General features: G+C 39.3%; 2 protein-coding genes across 6 annotated transcripts in view; both read right to left on the bottom strand.

Annotated features, from left to right (window-relative positions):
- The window catches only part of LOC146519283 (G2/M phase-specific E3 ubiquitin-protein ligase-like), a 253031-nt gene extending 242839 nt beyond the window's left edge, over positions 1-10192 (bottom strand). The window contains exons 1-6 of the mRNA XM_085159107.1: positions 9552-10192; positions 8458-9042; positions 8178-8350; positions 7999-8082; positions 7676-7890; positions 37-7539 (exon numbers count right to left, since the gene is read on the bottom strand). Of these exons, the coding sequence (XP_085015233.1) occupies positions 7283-7539; positions 7676-7890; positions 7999-8082; positions 8178-8350; positions 8458-8574 (846 nt within the window). The 5' untranslated portion in view covers positions 8575-9042; positions 9552-10192 and the 3' untranslated portion in view covers positions 37-7282. The remainder of the gene's footprint in view (positions 1-36; positions 7540-7675; positions 7891-7998; positions 8083-8177; positions 8351-8457; positions 9043-9551) is intronic.
- LOC146519281 (receptor-type tyrosine-protein phosphatase gamma-like) overlaps positions 1-14227 on the bottom strand; it is a 303364-nt gene that overhangs the window by 171134 nt on the left and 118003 nt on the right. The window lies entirely within an intron of this gene.

The following is a 14227-nucleotide window of genomic DNA, read 5'->3' as shown; positions in this document are numbered from 1 at the left end:
CTGTGGACTCTGCTTGGTAGTTTTACAGTTTTTCACGATTGCTTAAACACATTTCTTGAAACTTGCCTCGTATTCTCAAAACAGTAAACACACATCCATAACGTCTCACCCAATTTCCCAAACATCATATTTTCAAGCTCTAAACTCAAAACCATTCACTCTTGCTGAAAAACCAAACTTTGCCCACAGAGTCAAAGGAGCTTGCAAAGAAAGCTTGCCCACAGACATCACACACAAGGCCTCAAAAACATATGTGTGTAAGACAACAGTCAATAAATTTAAAACAATATTTCCAAAACTGGCAAGTTATGTTGCTTGTGGTTCTTCCCCTCAAAAACCTTTTCACATGATGAACACAAAAGACACAACCAATCTACATACAGTGGCACATTTTTCTTCATGGATCATACAGTACACACACACCAAAAACATTATTCCACCTCAGTATCCTGTCTGTGTTCTGGGTCAGGCCAGAGAATCCTGGCCCTAGCCAGGCAGCGTGGGTAAAATCCTCCTACATGCCTGTTCCACCCCTGGCATGCATCTACCGATATGTCTAGGCAGGCTTCTTCCATGGCCTGGAGGAGGTGAACACGTCTGCCCTATGTCTGTCCTAACTAGGCCTTCTTATTTCTTACATCATCATGTAGCAATTTCAAATATCCAGTGGCCTTGAGGTTTCCATTGATGAAGAATGGACCCACTATCGTTGTACCCCATATACCACACCAAACCATCACTTTTGTTGTTCCAACAGTCTTGGAGGGATCCATCCAATGTGGGTTAGTGCCAGACCAATAGCGGTGGTTTTGTTTGTTAACTTCACCATTCACATAAAAGTTTGCCTCATCACAAAACAAAATCTTCTGCGTGAACTGAGGGTCCTGTTCCAATTTTTGTTTTGCCCATTCTGCAAATTCTGTGCCGATCTGGGTCATCCTCCTCGAGATGCTGCAGTAGCTGGAGTTTGTAAGGGTGCCATTTGTGAGTAGCTAATATCACAAAACATAGCAAGCAGTTTGCTAACTGTAGCATGGGAGATGGGTGGTCTCGTGGGGTGTGTTGCATTGAAATCTGCTGCAATGACCCGGTTACTGCGTTCACCAGATATCAACACAATTTCGATCCACTCCTCACGTGTTAACCTCTTCGACATGTCAATGGCTGTGAACAAAGATAAACTTGTAAATAACTCATGAAAGAATAAAGTTACGTTGAAACCAAGCACACCATTGTTTTTCTTGTGACATTACCAATAAGTTTGATGTGTCACATGGCCCTCTTCCTATTGAAAAAACAAAAGTTGTATCCAAGATGGCCGACTTCTAAATGGCCACCATGGTCACCACACATCTTGAGGAGTTTGCCCCCTCACATATACTAATGTGCCACTAACAGGACTTTAATATCACCAACCATTCCCATTTTATTACGGTGTATCCATATAAATGGCCCACCCTGTACATTAACAAATAAAGGTCAATAGTAAGCCAATATTATGATTTACTCTCTTTTGTGAGACTGGGGGCCTATTTCATCAGCCACTGGCAGCTCCAGAGGGAAAACTAACCCTAACTCAAATCTCCCCTAACACAATGTGCTTTTGAATGTGCTCTTGCAAACACAGACATCACCGCATACTGAGCCATAACTGGCCCACATCATTTGCATTTGAATGGAGAGAACCATGGGCGGCCTCAGAAATGCCTACTTGAGAAATGTCTACATTTTCTACTGTGCTAAAGGACATAAGCTGAGAAAGACAGCTAGGAGAGAGAGTAAGTAAATGAAACATGGGTAGAAACTAAGGTGAACAGGAAGAGAATGAAGAACTCTAATAAACGTCTGGTTTAAATCAAAGTGAAACAACAATATGACGGACTTTAGTTTAAAGTTAACAGTAAGCATTTTGTTTACAGTGATATAGAAAACCAAAACAAAAAGTAAACAAAAAATGTTTTTCAAGAGTTTAATAATAATAGTTCGATGCAAACTGGCAACTTGTACATGCTGCTTTAGGAAATATGCTCACAATAGACCTCTCTGCATTGAATCATATCTGTTATTAACCTCTGTCTCTCTTCCACAGCATGTCTTTATCCTGTCTTCCTTCTCTCACCTCAACCAATCACAGCAGATGGCCCCGCCCCTCCCTGAGCCTGGTTCTGCTGGAGGTTTCTTCCTGTTAAAAGGGAGTTTTTCCTTCCCACTGTCGCCAAAGTGCTGCTCATAGGGGGTCATATGATTGTTGGGTTTTTCTCTGTATCTATGAAGCGCCTTGAGGCGACTTTTGTTGTGATTTGGCGCTATATAAATAAAATTGAATTGAATTGAATTGAATTGTCTTACATGTAACTTTACTTTCTTTTTTTCTGCCAGCAGCATTACAACCTTAACAGATTAATATTCCCTTTGGTTCCATGTAACTAAATTGAGTTTTGTGCAGTGCAGCTACTAACTGACTGAATTAATCATGCTTTCTAATGTCGACTTACAAAAGCTATAAAAACAGTGTAAAATATGAAGGTTTTCATGGGTTGTGTGATGCCCACCAGGTGACAGGTGGGCTTTTCCAGAATGTTGGCATTTACACTTAGAGTACAATACTGATATATTGTGTTTATATAACTGAATAAGAGCTGAGGATGAAGACGATCAAGAAGCTGAGGTAGCCATGTTTCAGCTGGGTGGCTGCCTTTCATCTGGGTGCAAAATCTGAGAAGCCCAAAAAGATATTAACTGAGGGACAGAAAAGCATGTTTATAGATGAATAAGAAGTACAATAAGATGTGTATACCTGAGGCTTTGGACACTGCCACTACATGAAAACAACATGGGAGCTCATCTCAGGCATCATAGTAACCAAGCCGGGTAGGCACATGAATTAATGTGTCATGGTCCTGAGTCCGTGGACTCAGTGATTTTGGGTTTGGTTTATCATTATTATTATTTGTGGACTCGTGTTCTAGTTTTGGGATTTTCTGGTTCTGGGATATCACCTCCTCCATGTCCCCTTCGTTCTCCTTCCCCTCTGTGTTCAGGTTTGCCGTTGTATAGTTTAGTTTCTCCCAGTTTAGATTGTCCTTAGTTCTGTTTTTGCCATCCCCACTTTGTGTTCTGTTATTTACAATAAACCTCCCTCGCATCTCAGTAAGTGCCTGCATTGGAGTCCTTTTCCCACACACCCCACGACTGCTGCCCCAGCCATGACAACATGAGCACAGCTCAGAGAGGCATTGGAAAAAACACCAGAGTCAAAGCACCGGCTCCTGGTAGATAGAGCGGTAAACCAGGCAAGCCAACATGAGCACCACCTGTACTGACTACATGACTCAATGACTACAAGACTCAGTGTCCTCAACTAGAATGCTTTGCACTATAAAGGCCTAATACTGCTCTAATAACATTCATGGGAAACTTGATGAGACTACTGAAAACAACTCTGGAGGCCAACCCAAAGGCAATCGCACAAGTGCATAATATACCAACATGATACACTCCCCCCACTGCTGTTCTGCATAACCCTCAACGCCCCAAGCCAACTTTATATCCAACATTATATTATATATATGGACCAAGAATGGATACTGATATAAAATTCCAGGAGTGAGTGGAGTGATGATGTGACCCTGTGAAGACTCCCCAAAGCTGGTGCCAGGAGTCTAGCGGTCCATCTAAACAGAAGGCTCTTAGCCTAAAACTGATATAGACACGTTTATCCTACCATAAAACCATAAGAGAAGGTACGACCTCTCCCCATGCTCCCAGGATGTGGGTGTTAATGCCAGAACACTCTGGAATGCATACAAAGCCTTTGCAGACTGTTAAGGATCACACATCCTATCACCACACAATCGATTATACACCTCTAAGCATATATGGTTAAATATTTCTAAGCATAAATGACAATAAACAATACAACTCTAACACATACCCTTTACCTTTCAACACTTATATATTTGTACTCCTATACTCATATATACATACAATCCCAGTGTTTATCTTTTACACTTGCACACATACACTCTGACATTCACATCTGCATTTCCTAACACAGGAAGTTCATCCTTTAAGCAGGAAGTCATTCTTAAACCAGGAAATGTAATACACTTGGAGAACTTACTTGACATACCCAGACCTAAACCAGAAGAATCAAGCAATGAAGCTGTTCAAAGTCATCCTGCTTTCTTTGCTAGTATTGCAGTTAATTTGTCGAGTAAGTAGTAATTTTTAAATAATGTAGAATGTTTGGAACAAATTCAAAGAGAAGCTACAGAATCTTCTGTTCGTCAGAGGCTCCATAGAGAGCTTGGTGATCACATTCAAACCTTATCTGGAATTTTGTCCATCTCAAGATTTGTTGACGATGCAAGAAATAGAGAAGCAGTGAATACATTACAGTCCTTAAATGGATGGCTAATTTTTTACTGACTGCTTATGAAACCAGACAAGGAACTACATCTGAGAACAGACTTGTCTTGCTACCTCCACCTCTCATGACTTGCTCTCAAGGTCGACCACGATACAGCATTTCAAGAGAGCAAATATCTCATTTAGTATCTCTTGGAATGAACTGGCAAAGCATTGCAACATGCTTAGGGCTTAGCTCCCGTACAGGCACAGAGAGGAGCTTGGCATTGAGCCACTGACTTATGCAACATTATCCGATGAAAACCTGAACAGGGTTCTTAGGGAAATTCTTCAGTATACCACAAATGCAGGTGAAGGATATGTGCATGGCAGCTTGAGGTCACCTGGGTTACGCATGTAACGCGGCGTGTAAGACAAAGTCTACAAGAAATTGACCCTTTGGACGTTCCCTCAGAAGACGCAATGCAATACGTCGACGACTGTACGGTGTTCCTTTCCCCAACAAGTTATGGTGAGAAAATTCTAACAGAAAAAACGTCCTGATTCTAAGTCTATAGCGAAATGGATTATTTAAAGCAAAATAACTCATTGTTTTATTTACTCAAACGTGTGCATATCCTTGACCATGTCATAGTTTCCCCATACATAACTTATACTTGTTTCATTTTTCTATAGGCATATAGATGGAAACCACAAACTTGTGAGATGGAGGATGGTGTACCATGGCTGTGTGGATGGTTTCAGTAGAACCATCATCTACCTCGCGTGTTTAGATAACAACAGGGCATCAAGTGTTTTGTCACTGTTCATGGTTGGTGTTCAGAACTTTGGAATGCCATCCAGAGTGAGATGTGATCATGGGCTAGAAAACACTGGTGTTGCCCGTTTCATGCTTTAAAGGCAAGGACTGAACAGGCACAGTGTTATCACTGGCAGGTCTGTGCCTAATCAAAGAATTGAGCGATTATCGGCAGAATTAAATCGAGTGGTCTCATATCATTTTGTAAATCTTTTCAATTTTATGGAGGAGCATGGTGTATTAATGAGGTCCATTTATTTTGGCTTCATTATATTTATTTGCCACGTATTCAAAGAGCTGCCACAGAATTTCAGAACCAGTGGAATAACCATGGACTTTCAACACAAGGAGGGCAAACCCCTCTTCAGCTGTGGCAAAGGGGCATTATCAACAATGCAGGAATACATAACCCAAATATGAATGGTATTTGTGAAAATGACTTTGGTATTGATGAATGCAGACCACTGCCAGAGCTGGAGACAAACAATAATGTTGTTGTTCCATCAATTAACATTTCCATCAGTGACACCATGATGGTTACACTTCAACAGACCTTTGATCCATTTGAAGATGATGGCAATAACGGTATAGATTTATTTTGCAGTCTTGTTCGTTTTGTTGAGGGACAATCCTAAAATATCAATAAGGCCTCTGGAGAAATTTAATTTGCTGTAATTGTGGTTGTGCAGCTTAAAGAATACAGTGCCAAGACTGTTGTTAGTTCAGTATTATTAGAAGTTTAGTCACAGCTTTAAATTTCAAGAATGCTACTATCAACCTTTACATGCATGTTGACGGTTTGTATACAATTTTAAAGAATTTATGAGTTGTATTATGTGAGTGTGTTGAGATTTTACAACCATGTTTTGTTTTAAAACACCTTGTTAAAAGAAAAAATAAATTTGTGCAACCACATTTTATTGAGGGTTTTTGTAATCACAATCACCAGATGTATTGTCTTGGAACAAGATGACTCAAACTGATAACATTAACATTAATACAGTCAGTAAATACATCAAACATGGATCACTGATCAAATAGAACAGAAGTGTCAGATAAACAATGTTGAAGAACACCAGAGAATAAAAGCAACAAACAAGTACAAAGCTAGAAAACAAAAATAATCACAATGCACATAAATTAATGCAATGAAAAAAAAAAACTGAATTGAATTATGTTAGTCCTCATAACTATTATATACTTGTAGAAAGGTACTCTGACAAGCAAAAAGACTTTAAGCAAAGGAACATTTGTTAAAATGTCAATGCAAAAACAGAACCTCCAATCACAAAATAGGGTGAAATATGAAATATGGCAACATAAAGTAAATTCAGCTTGGTCTCAAGTGTGTTAATTGGTGTTTTAGGTGGAACATTTTGAACATTTTTTGTTTGATTTCTGGGAAAGAAAATGCAATGATATTCAAACCAACCCCCCCCCCCCCCCTCCTTAGAATTACTTAATGATTGACACTCATTAATTTAACTGAGTGCAAAGCTCAGATCGCCATACTGTTACGACCCGGCTCGAAATGACCGTAACAAGAGCGGGGTGTCCCGTGACTTCCCGCGCCCAAAAAGACACAGCCACAGCATCAGACTTTTAACAATAGTTTATTGTCAACAATGGCACTCACGGTAGTGGGAGTGTATAATTTCGGGGTGAGCTAAGGCCAACACAACAAACAAAACTCAACCTAGGCTTTGGTTCCCCTCTGACTTGTTTAAGGAAAAGAAAAGAAAGAAATAACAGTCTGACCTCCCTGGTCTAAAAACACAGGAGAGAAGAAGGCTTCCCAAAATAATCGGCAGCTCACCCCTACTTGCTCCGCACTTCACACACATGCCCGACCTTTTAACCAAACAGCTATTGCTACGGCCGCTCCGTCTGGACCTGAGGCAAGTGCACGGAAAATCTGCCACACCCCCCCACACCGCAGCTCTTTGGTCGCCCTTTTATAGTTCACGTCCACAGCAGGAACCAGTTACATCAGGCCGTTCCTTAGGTCCACCAATCACAGCCGAGCCCCTGCACAGGTGAATTTGCATACACACATTAAGAAACAGATAACCCACCAACACAGGCACGTAACAATACTAACCTGACCAGGAATTAAGCTATTCCAAAACCATGTGTATTACCTAATGCAAAGTCCATATTCTCCTGAAAGTCTTTGTAAGAGGTATGAAGTGGTAACTTTAAACAATTGATGCACGTGTTTGCAATGGGTAGTTTAGACATGGTTTGTGCATCAGGCTCTTGGTGAAGAAATTCAATGGACGGTTGTGGAGAGAAGCCAATTGGTGGGATAGTGTTGGCTCCAGTGGCGAAGGCAAGAATTGTCCCCAGCTTCTGTGTTCCGTCTTGATCTAAAGAAAAAGCAATACTGTCAAAAATGGCATTAAAGACAAAAAGCACAGCAAGCATTTCTACTTTTAACTGATTCAATGAAAAGATGCACTGCATTATAAATTGAAAACACAATGCTTAAAACGCTAAATTTACCTTCTGCATCTGTTAGGTAGTCTCTCCAGAAACTAATGACAACTGCTTCAGCATGCCTTTTATTGCTCCCAGATGGAGAAAGGCGGATGGTAAAGAGGCTGTCAAGAAGGTCAGCTGTAAGCACTGAAGGTGACCAGCATAGAAGGGTGCGAAAACTCTCTGGGTGAGCTTGGATTTTGTCCAGCACCTCAAGTGTCCGTAGTCCATCCTGAAATCTAAATGATAATCAGAATTACCTTTAAAATCACAAATCACATCAAAAATGAATGGATCCAAGAAGTATAATCTAAAACATATGAATTTATATATACAATAATTTTTACTTCAGATTATTCACATCATCAAAAGTGTATTTCCCAAATCTGCATTTTTCATGTGATGCTGTCACCTTTGGAGGCATGGTGTGCCTACACATAAAGAAATGTCACACAAAACTCCCAGAATACAAGGCAATCAGCAAGGGTTTGAGTTACTTATTGGACAATAATAAATACATATATACCTTTCAAATGGACCACAGACTCTGTGTATTACTTGGAACACGAGAATGTCATGTATGAGCAGATCCTTGTCTTCCAGCCTCCGCAGCGGCCTCAGGCAGCCAGGATTGGCTAAGTATTCCTGAAGTGGCTCAGTTGCTACTATCAGATCTTCAAAGGATTTACACTCTTTAACCTTCAAATAAAAAAATAAAAAATTAATGGGCCCCAATTAATACATGGAGTAGAATGAAATGCACACAATACTAAAACATTATCCAACAACTGACAAATCAGTTTTACCCTTTTAATTTTTTCACGCAGGTCACTATCGGCAACATCTTGGTTTAGCCAAATCTGGGCCATCAACAAGGCCAGAGAAGAGTGTTGGGGACAGAAAGCCTGCTGGTGGACCACCATGTACAAGGCTTACTTACGTCCTCCCTCATGGCTAGAAATAATGAAAAACATTACATGTCAATAGATGCATGAAAGCGCTTGACAAGAACTTCATAAAAATGATTTTTTTATTGCATTACTCCAGGGATATCAGCCCAAAATCAATACATACCAGCACTATCAAGCGCCAAGTTCATTTTGCCTTCTTCACCCTCAAACATTGGAGACAGGGGCAAAGCTTCAATCGGAAGTCTTAGAAATTCTCTTCTTGGTCCACCCAAGTCAACAGCCTCTTCAGGTACTCCCATATCGTCAGGAAACCTGACAGAAATTGTGTGGTATGGATCATATGTCGCTCGTTTAAAACCTCTAATTGCTCCATCCAGGACTGTTGATCTATTAATGTTGAACTTGCATTTCTTCTGTTGGTTTATTTTTGCAGAAAGTTCCTCCAAAATATCTTTTGCTGATACCAAACAACTTGAAGTCCTGTAGGATTAAAAAAAAGAAAAATATTGAGAAGAACATCAGTAAAAACATTCACATACAACGGCTACAAGGACAAAATCAGAATGAGCATACTTTATTAATCCCTAAAGGAAATTATCATAATCATAAGCAAAATGTACAAAGGAGTATAATGCTCAGTGGCTTTTTATATTGTTTATATGTTTTGGAGAACTAGAAAGCACTAGAGCAAAGAAAAATAGTTTCAATGCACAATAAGTACATAACAATAAGTAAATTTCATTTCATTGTCAGATTGGCTCTGTTAAAAATTCACTGCCTATTTCAAATTAAATAAAATTTTACTATCATTTGACTCTGTAGACATTATTCAAAAAACTGTTTTGTTAACAGCAAATATAAATATCATATATGCATATAAATATCTGAGGATGTATTACACTCCTTCACAACACTGGTTACAGAATTGGATTCCAAAAAATATGGTGTGTTTAATTGGCTACTGTAAAACATTTGTATTTGAAACTAACCTTTCACTCTGCAGGCTTGCTAGTATAGCCTGGTTAAGTTCCTCATCATCAGAAGACATGTCAGATAGTGGAGTCATGATTTTAAAGGTAGTTATCGTAGTTTACAGATTGACTGTGTGTTGATGTAAAAGGTAATGCTGAACAATGATTCTCTGGAGTCCTGGTCTGGTAGGGTGAGCTTGATGTATTTTGGCAGGTCAGGACCAGAACTGGATCACTTAAAGATGCAGATGATGAGGTAGAAGGCTGACAATGAAGACACTGGTAACTGGCTGAAGGAAATGTTTGTTGAAGCTCTGCTGTACTTGTGTGAGATACTACTTTCATGGGTCACGGCAGGAGTTTGCATTAATAATGTTCCATTACCAACTGATGAGGCAGGAGATTGCGTCGGAGCAGAGATTGGTTGTTGAATTGGTTGTTGAACAGCTGTTGAACTGGCAAAACTGTCTGAAGATGATGAGCGCAGCTGCCTTGATGAAACAGGGTTTTCTCCACAGTTTTCCTCACTGCTGTAGCTTGTAATATCATCCTTAGAAATAAAATAATAATAATAATAATTCACATATGTTGAATTTGAACATTAAATACCATCTATCCAACCTCTTCTGCTTATTCTTATCAGAGGTGGGGTGGTTGGAGCCTATCCCAGCTACCATAGGGTGAGAAATTTGAAGAGTTAATGGATCTTTCTCACAATTACTTTTACATACTAGGCAGACCAAATTGTAATACATCTCCTGAACAGCAGTAGTCTTACGTTCTATAATTCACAAACAGTCGAACAGAGCAGCTGTTTAGTCAATACCAGAGCTTAGGATTAACATTTTAAAAAAGGAACATTAACTTGGTATTATTCTATCCAACTACAAAAGGTGAAAGGCAAGTTTACAAAGAACAGAGATGAGAATGTTCAAAGGCTGTTTATGCACCAATTTTTGGTCTCAATATTATTACTGTACAGTGCTATGTTGATTCATTCAAAAGTCAAATAACGTACCAAAATTGGTTTTGATGGTCTGATGTATAGGGCTTTTGATTTATAAACTTTATGTATGAGATTTGCATCTAGCTCCTGTCCTGCTCGCAGTTTGGGCGCAATCAGTCTGTTGCCACAAGCCACCAGAAACTCCAGGCTGGAAAACAGTTAAGTTGTAAAATGTTAAAATCCAAAACAGCAAAAATGTTCCAATAACTTTTTTAGAGCTAATTTTTTTTCCTCTTTGAATCAGACCAGTAGTAACAGAAGTAAACTTTATACAAATGTCAAAAAAGTATGCCAAAGATGGAGTGTTCAAGAAAGGATAACTGCTTTGGTTCTTTTAGTTTAGTTTACTGATTCATGTCTACCTGTTCTCTGACTTAAATCGTTATGTAAAGCTTTGAAATGCCTAGACATCAAAAAGACTACTGACAAAAGCTGTGTCGCATTAGGTTTCGACTGCCAGCACAACCTAACTTACATCAACAGAAAGTTTATCTCCAAAGGCGTCCCTTATTTGTTCAGAGACAGTTTTCCGGTCCCAGGATTTTTGGACCTCAAATCCATTCAATATATGCCCTTGTTCATGTAAATGTTGTTTTGTGCGATGCTTGACAACAACACTGCTTGATGGCCGTGGAAGAAGGATGACATCTTTGTTGAAAGTATCATGATAATGTGTCTTGGCCCTATAAAACAAAACAGAAACTATATTCACATTTATGTTTGTTTTATTTACCGATACTTAGACACTATCAGTTCCTTAAGAAAGTTAGTAATGTCACTTGGTAGTGACCAGCTTACACGTTAAACTGTTGCTAAGCTTTTATAAATAAAATAAAATGTTACACAGTTCATATTAAAAAGACAGTATCACAGCTAGCCATTTAGCCCACTTGAATATGTTTAAAGTTGCTCGTGTATGTAAGAGTTGAGTATAATAGCAAACGCAAATAACAGAAACATAATTTGAAAGAAAAAATGCATAAAGTAATAGCATGCTTATAAATTGCCTTTGAAAAAAATGGAAAATGTACGTCAAATAGAAAATGTTTTGGGGGCTTGACCATTTTAATTTACTGAAGCTTGAATTTAAAAATATATATATATATACATATATATATATATATATATATATATATATATATATGTATATATATATATATATATATATATATATATATATATATATATATATATATATACATATATATATATATGTATATATATATATATATGTATATACATATATGTATATATATATATATATATATATATATATATATATGTATATATATATATATATATATATACATATATAATATAAGTACAATAAAAGAAAATCTAAATGCTCCAGTTCAACTACAGTGCGGCCCCCTCAATCACAAATCTCAAAAAATAAACTGCATAAGGATTTTTTTTTACTGCTCTTTAAAATGAAATACGCCTACAAAGAGGCATACAAAGAAACATTTGCTATTACTTTTTACTTTAAGTAAAGAACAAAAAAGACACCAATCATATTTGTTTTTTTTCTTATTTCATACACGGTAGAAACTGGACTGAAGGCATGACTTGGCATCCATGTTTATCTACATCTACAGTGGTACAGATATTGATCCACTCACAGAGTTGGATTGATGTCTCTGTCTAAAATTTTATAAGGGTAACAAAATGTGTTGCTAAATCAGCAAAGCACATTTCATATTTTGTATTTCGCAGTTGTACAGTTAAGTGGCAATCTGTTTTGTTCTCACCTTTTCCTTGATCTGCAGTTCCAGTTGCCAAAGTGTTTCTGGGTCTGATATCGCAAAGACTGCCCCACTCCAGTCGAACTCCGTGTAGCTACTTGGCTCGTTGAAGCTACCCGGGTGTTAGCTGGTCTAAAAAGTTCCCTCATCTCACTTTCCACCGTGCTGTGGACAGTGTTGGGGAGTAACGGAATACATGTACCGCCGTTACGTATTTAAAATACAAAATATGAGTAACTGTATTCCGTTACAGTTACAGTTTAAAAAGGTGGTATTTAGAATACAGTTACTTTGTTGAAATAAATGGATTACACGGCGGTACTTCCTTGTTTCATACTGTGGCGGGTCAGGACTGTTTGGGTTTTGTTTGACAGCTACGTTCTGTTGTTCCAGGCGGCAGCGTTACGGTTGCCATGGTTACAGGGTGACGCTGTCTCTCTGCGTGTTTCCTGGGTGAGAGAGGCCTTTTTGTTGTTGTTGTGCTAAGCTAATAGGCAGAATGCTACAGGTATAGCTCTAAAGAATGTAGCATCATGGGCAGTGTAGTCCGTGCTGCAGGGAGAATGGACTGCCATACACGTTATGTGTCTGTGAGCGAGGAGGGAGAAAAAGGCGAGTGGAAAAGTACGAGCTGTCATCGAGCAGAAACGGGAGCTGGAAGCATGTAAATATAATAATAACCACTGCAGCCAAGAAGAGAGCCTGACGAGCCCAGTTGTAAGTAAGCTATTAAGACTCGACTGTACACCGTGTTCGTGTTTTCCTCTGAAACAATAAGTTCTGTTGGAGCAGCCTTTCAACGTCTCTCTCTGTCTCTGCTAGCAAAGTTGACCCAGACAACAAAGTAAAGCTAGTTTTCAGCTACGAGCCCGACACGAACTCACCGTATTAGCCAGAGGTCCCTTTACTATGGTTCAGAGCCGCGGACCTTCAGTAACAGTAATAAATCACAGCAATAGTACATTCATGTAGTTGTAAACAGCATGATAATATATTAAGTAATCCAAAGTATTCAGAATACGTTACTCTCATTGAGTAACGTAACGGAATACGTTACAGAATACATTTTGGGGCGTGTAATCTGTAATCTGTAATGGAATACATTTTAAAAGTAACCTTCCCAACACTGGCTGTGCAACACATCAGCCCTACATTGTTTCATGATCACCAGACATTACTGGAAATAGGCTTATCTACCCAAACTTTAGCTCGGTTTGGAAGTGACAACCAAGGCTTTCTGCCTCCCGATTTGGAAGTAACACCACCACACTGCCGTTCCTTACCACTGCCACTGGATGTGTGGAAGCGACGCAGGAGACGGGGTAACCATGGAGGGCACCTCGTCAAACTGAGACTCAGGATTTCTTGTTTTCCTCATGAGCTTTGCTCCATTTGTCGATCCTGCCCGCGACTCTTGGTGCCGTTGCGTGCTTTGGACCCGGTGGACTCCTGCTTGGTTCCTGTTGTGGGATCTCTCGAGAAGGGTTCTGCAAAACCCTCTCCTCTCCGACATCTGCGTTGGCGTGGAGTGGACCGAACAAACCTCTGACCTGTGGATCTGGTTGTTACCGCCTCGGAAGCTCCCGAGCCAATTCCTCTCAGGTTGGGTTTAATTAACACCAGATCGGTGGAAAATAAGACATTCCTTTTGAAGGAATTTTTCTCTTCCCATGTGCTGGATTTTCTCTGCTTGACTGAAACTTGGACTCCACCCGGTGAGTTAAGTGCCTTTTCTGAATTACTGCCGGCTGTGCCTTCTTTAGCGGAGGAGGGCTAGCTGCTGTTTTTAAGGCTCATCTTGACTTTAAGCAGCTATCCCCATCGACCAGTTTTGAACTCTGTTTGTGCGAACTTGGCCACTCATCTTCGCTGTTGTGTTCGATTGTTTATCGGCCCCCAAAATATAATAAGGAGTTTTTATCCGAGTTCTCAGAGTTTCTTGC

The sequence above is a fragment of the Neolamprologus multifasciatus genome, chromosome 5 (assembly GCF_963576455.1).
Source record: "Neolamprologus multifasciatus chromosome 5, fNeoMul1.2, whole genome shotgun sequence".
Classification (NCBI taxonomy): Eukaryota; Metazoa; Chordata; class Actinopteri; order Cichliformes; family Cichlidae; genus Neolamprologus; species Neolamprologus multifasciatus.
This window is presented reverse-complemented; position numbering and strand designations above follow the sequence as displayed.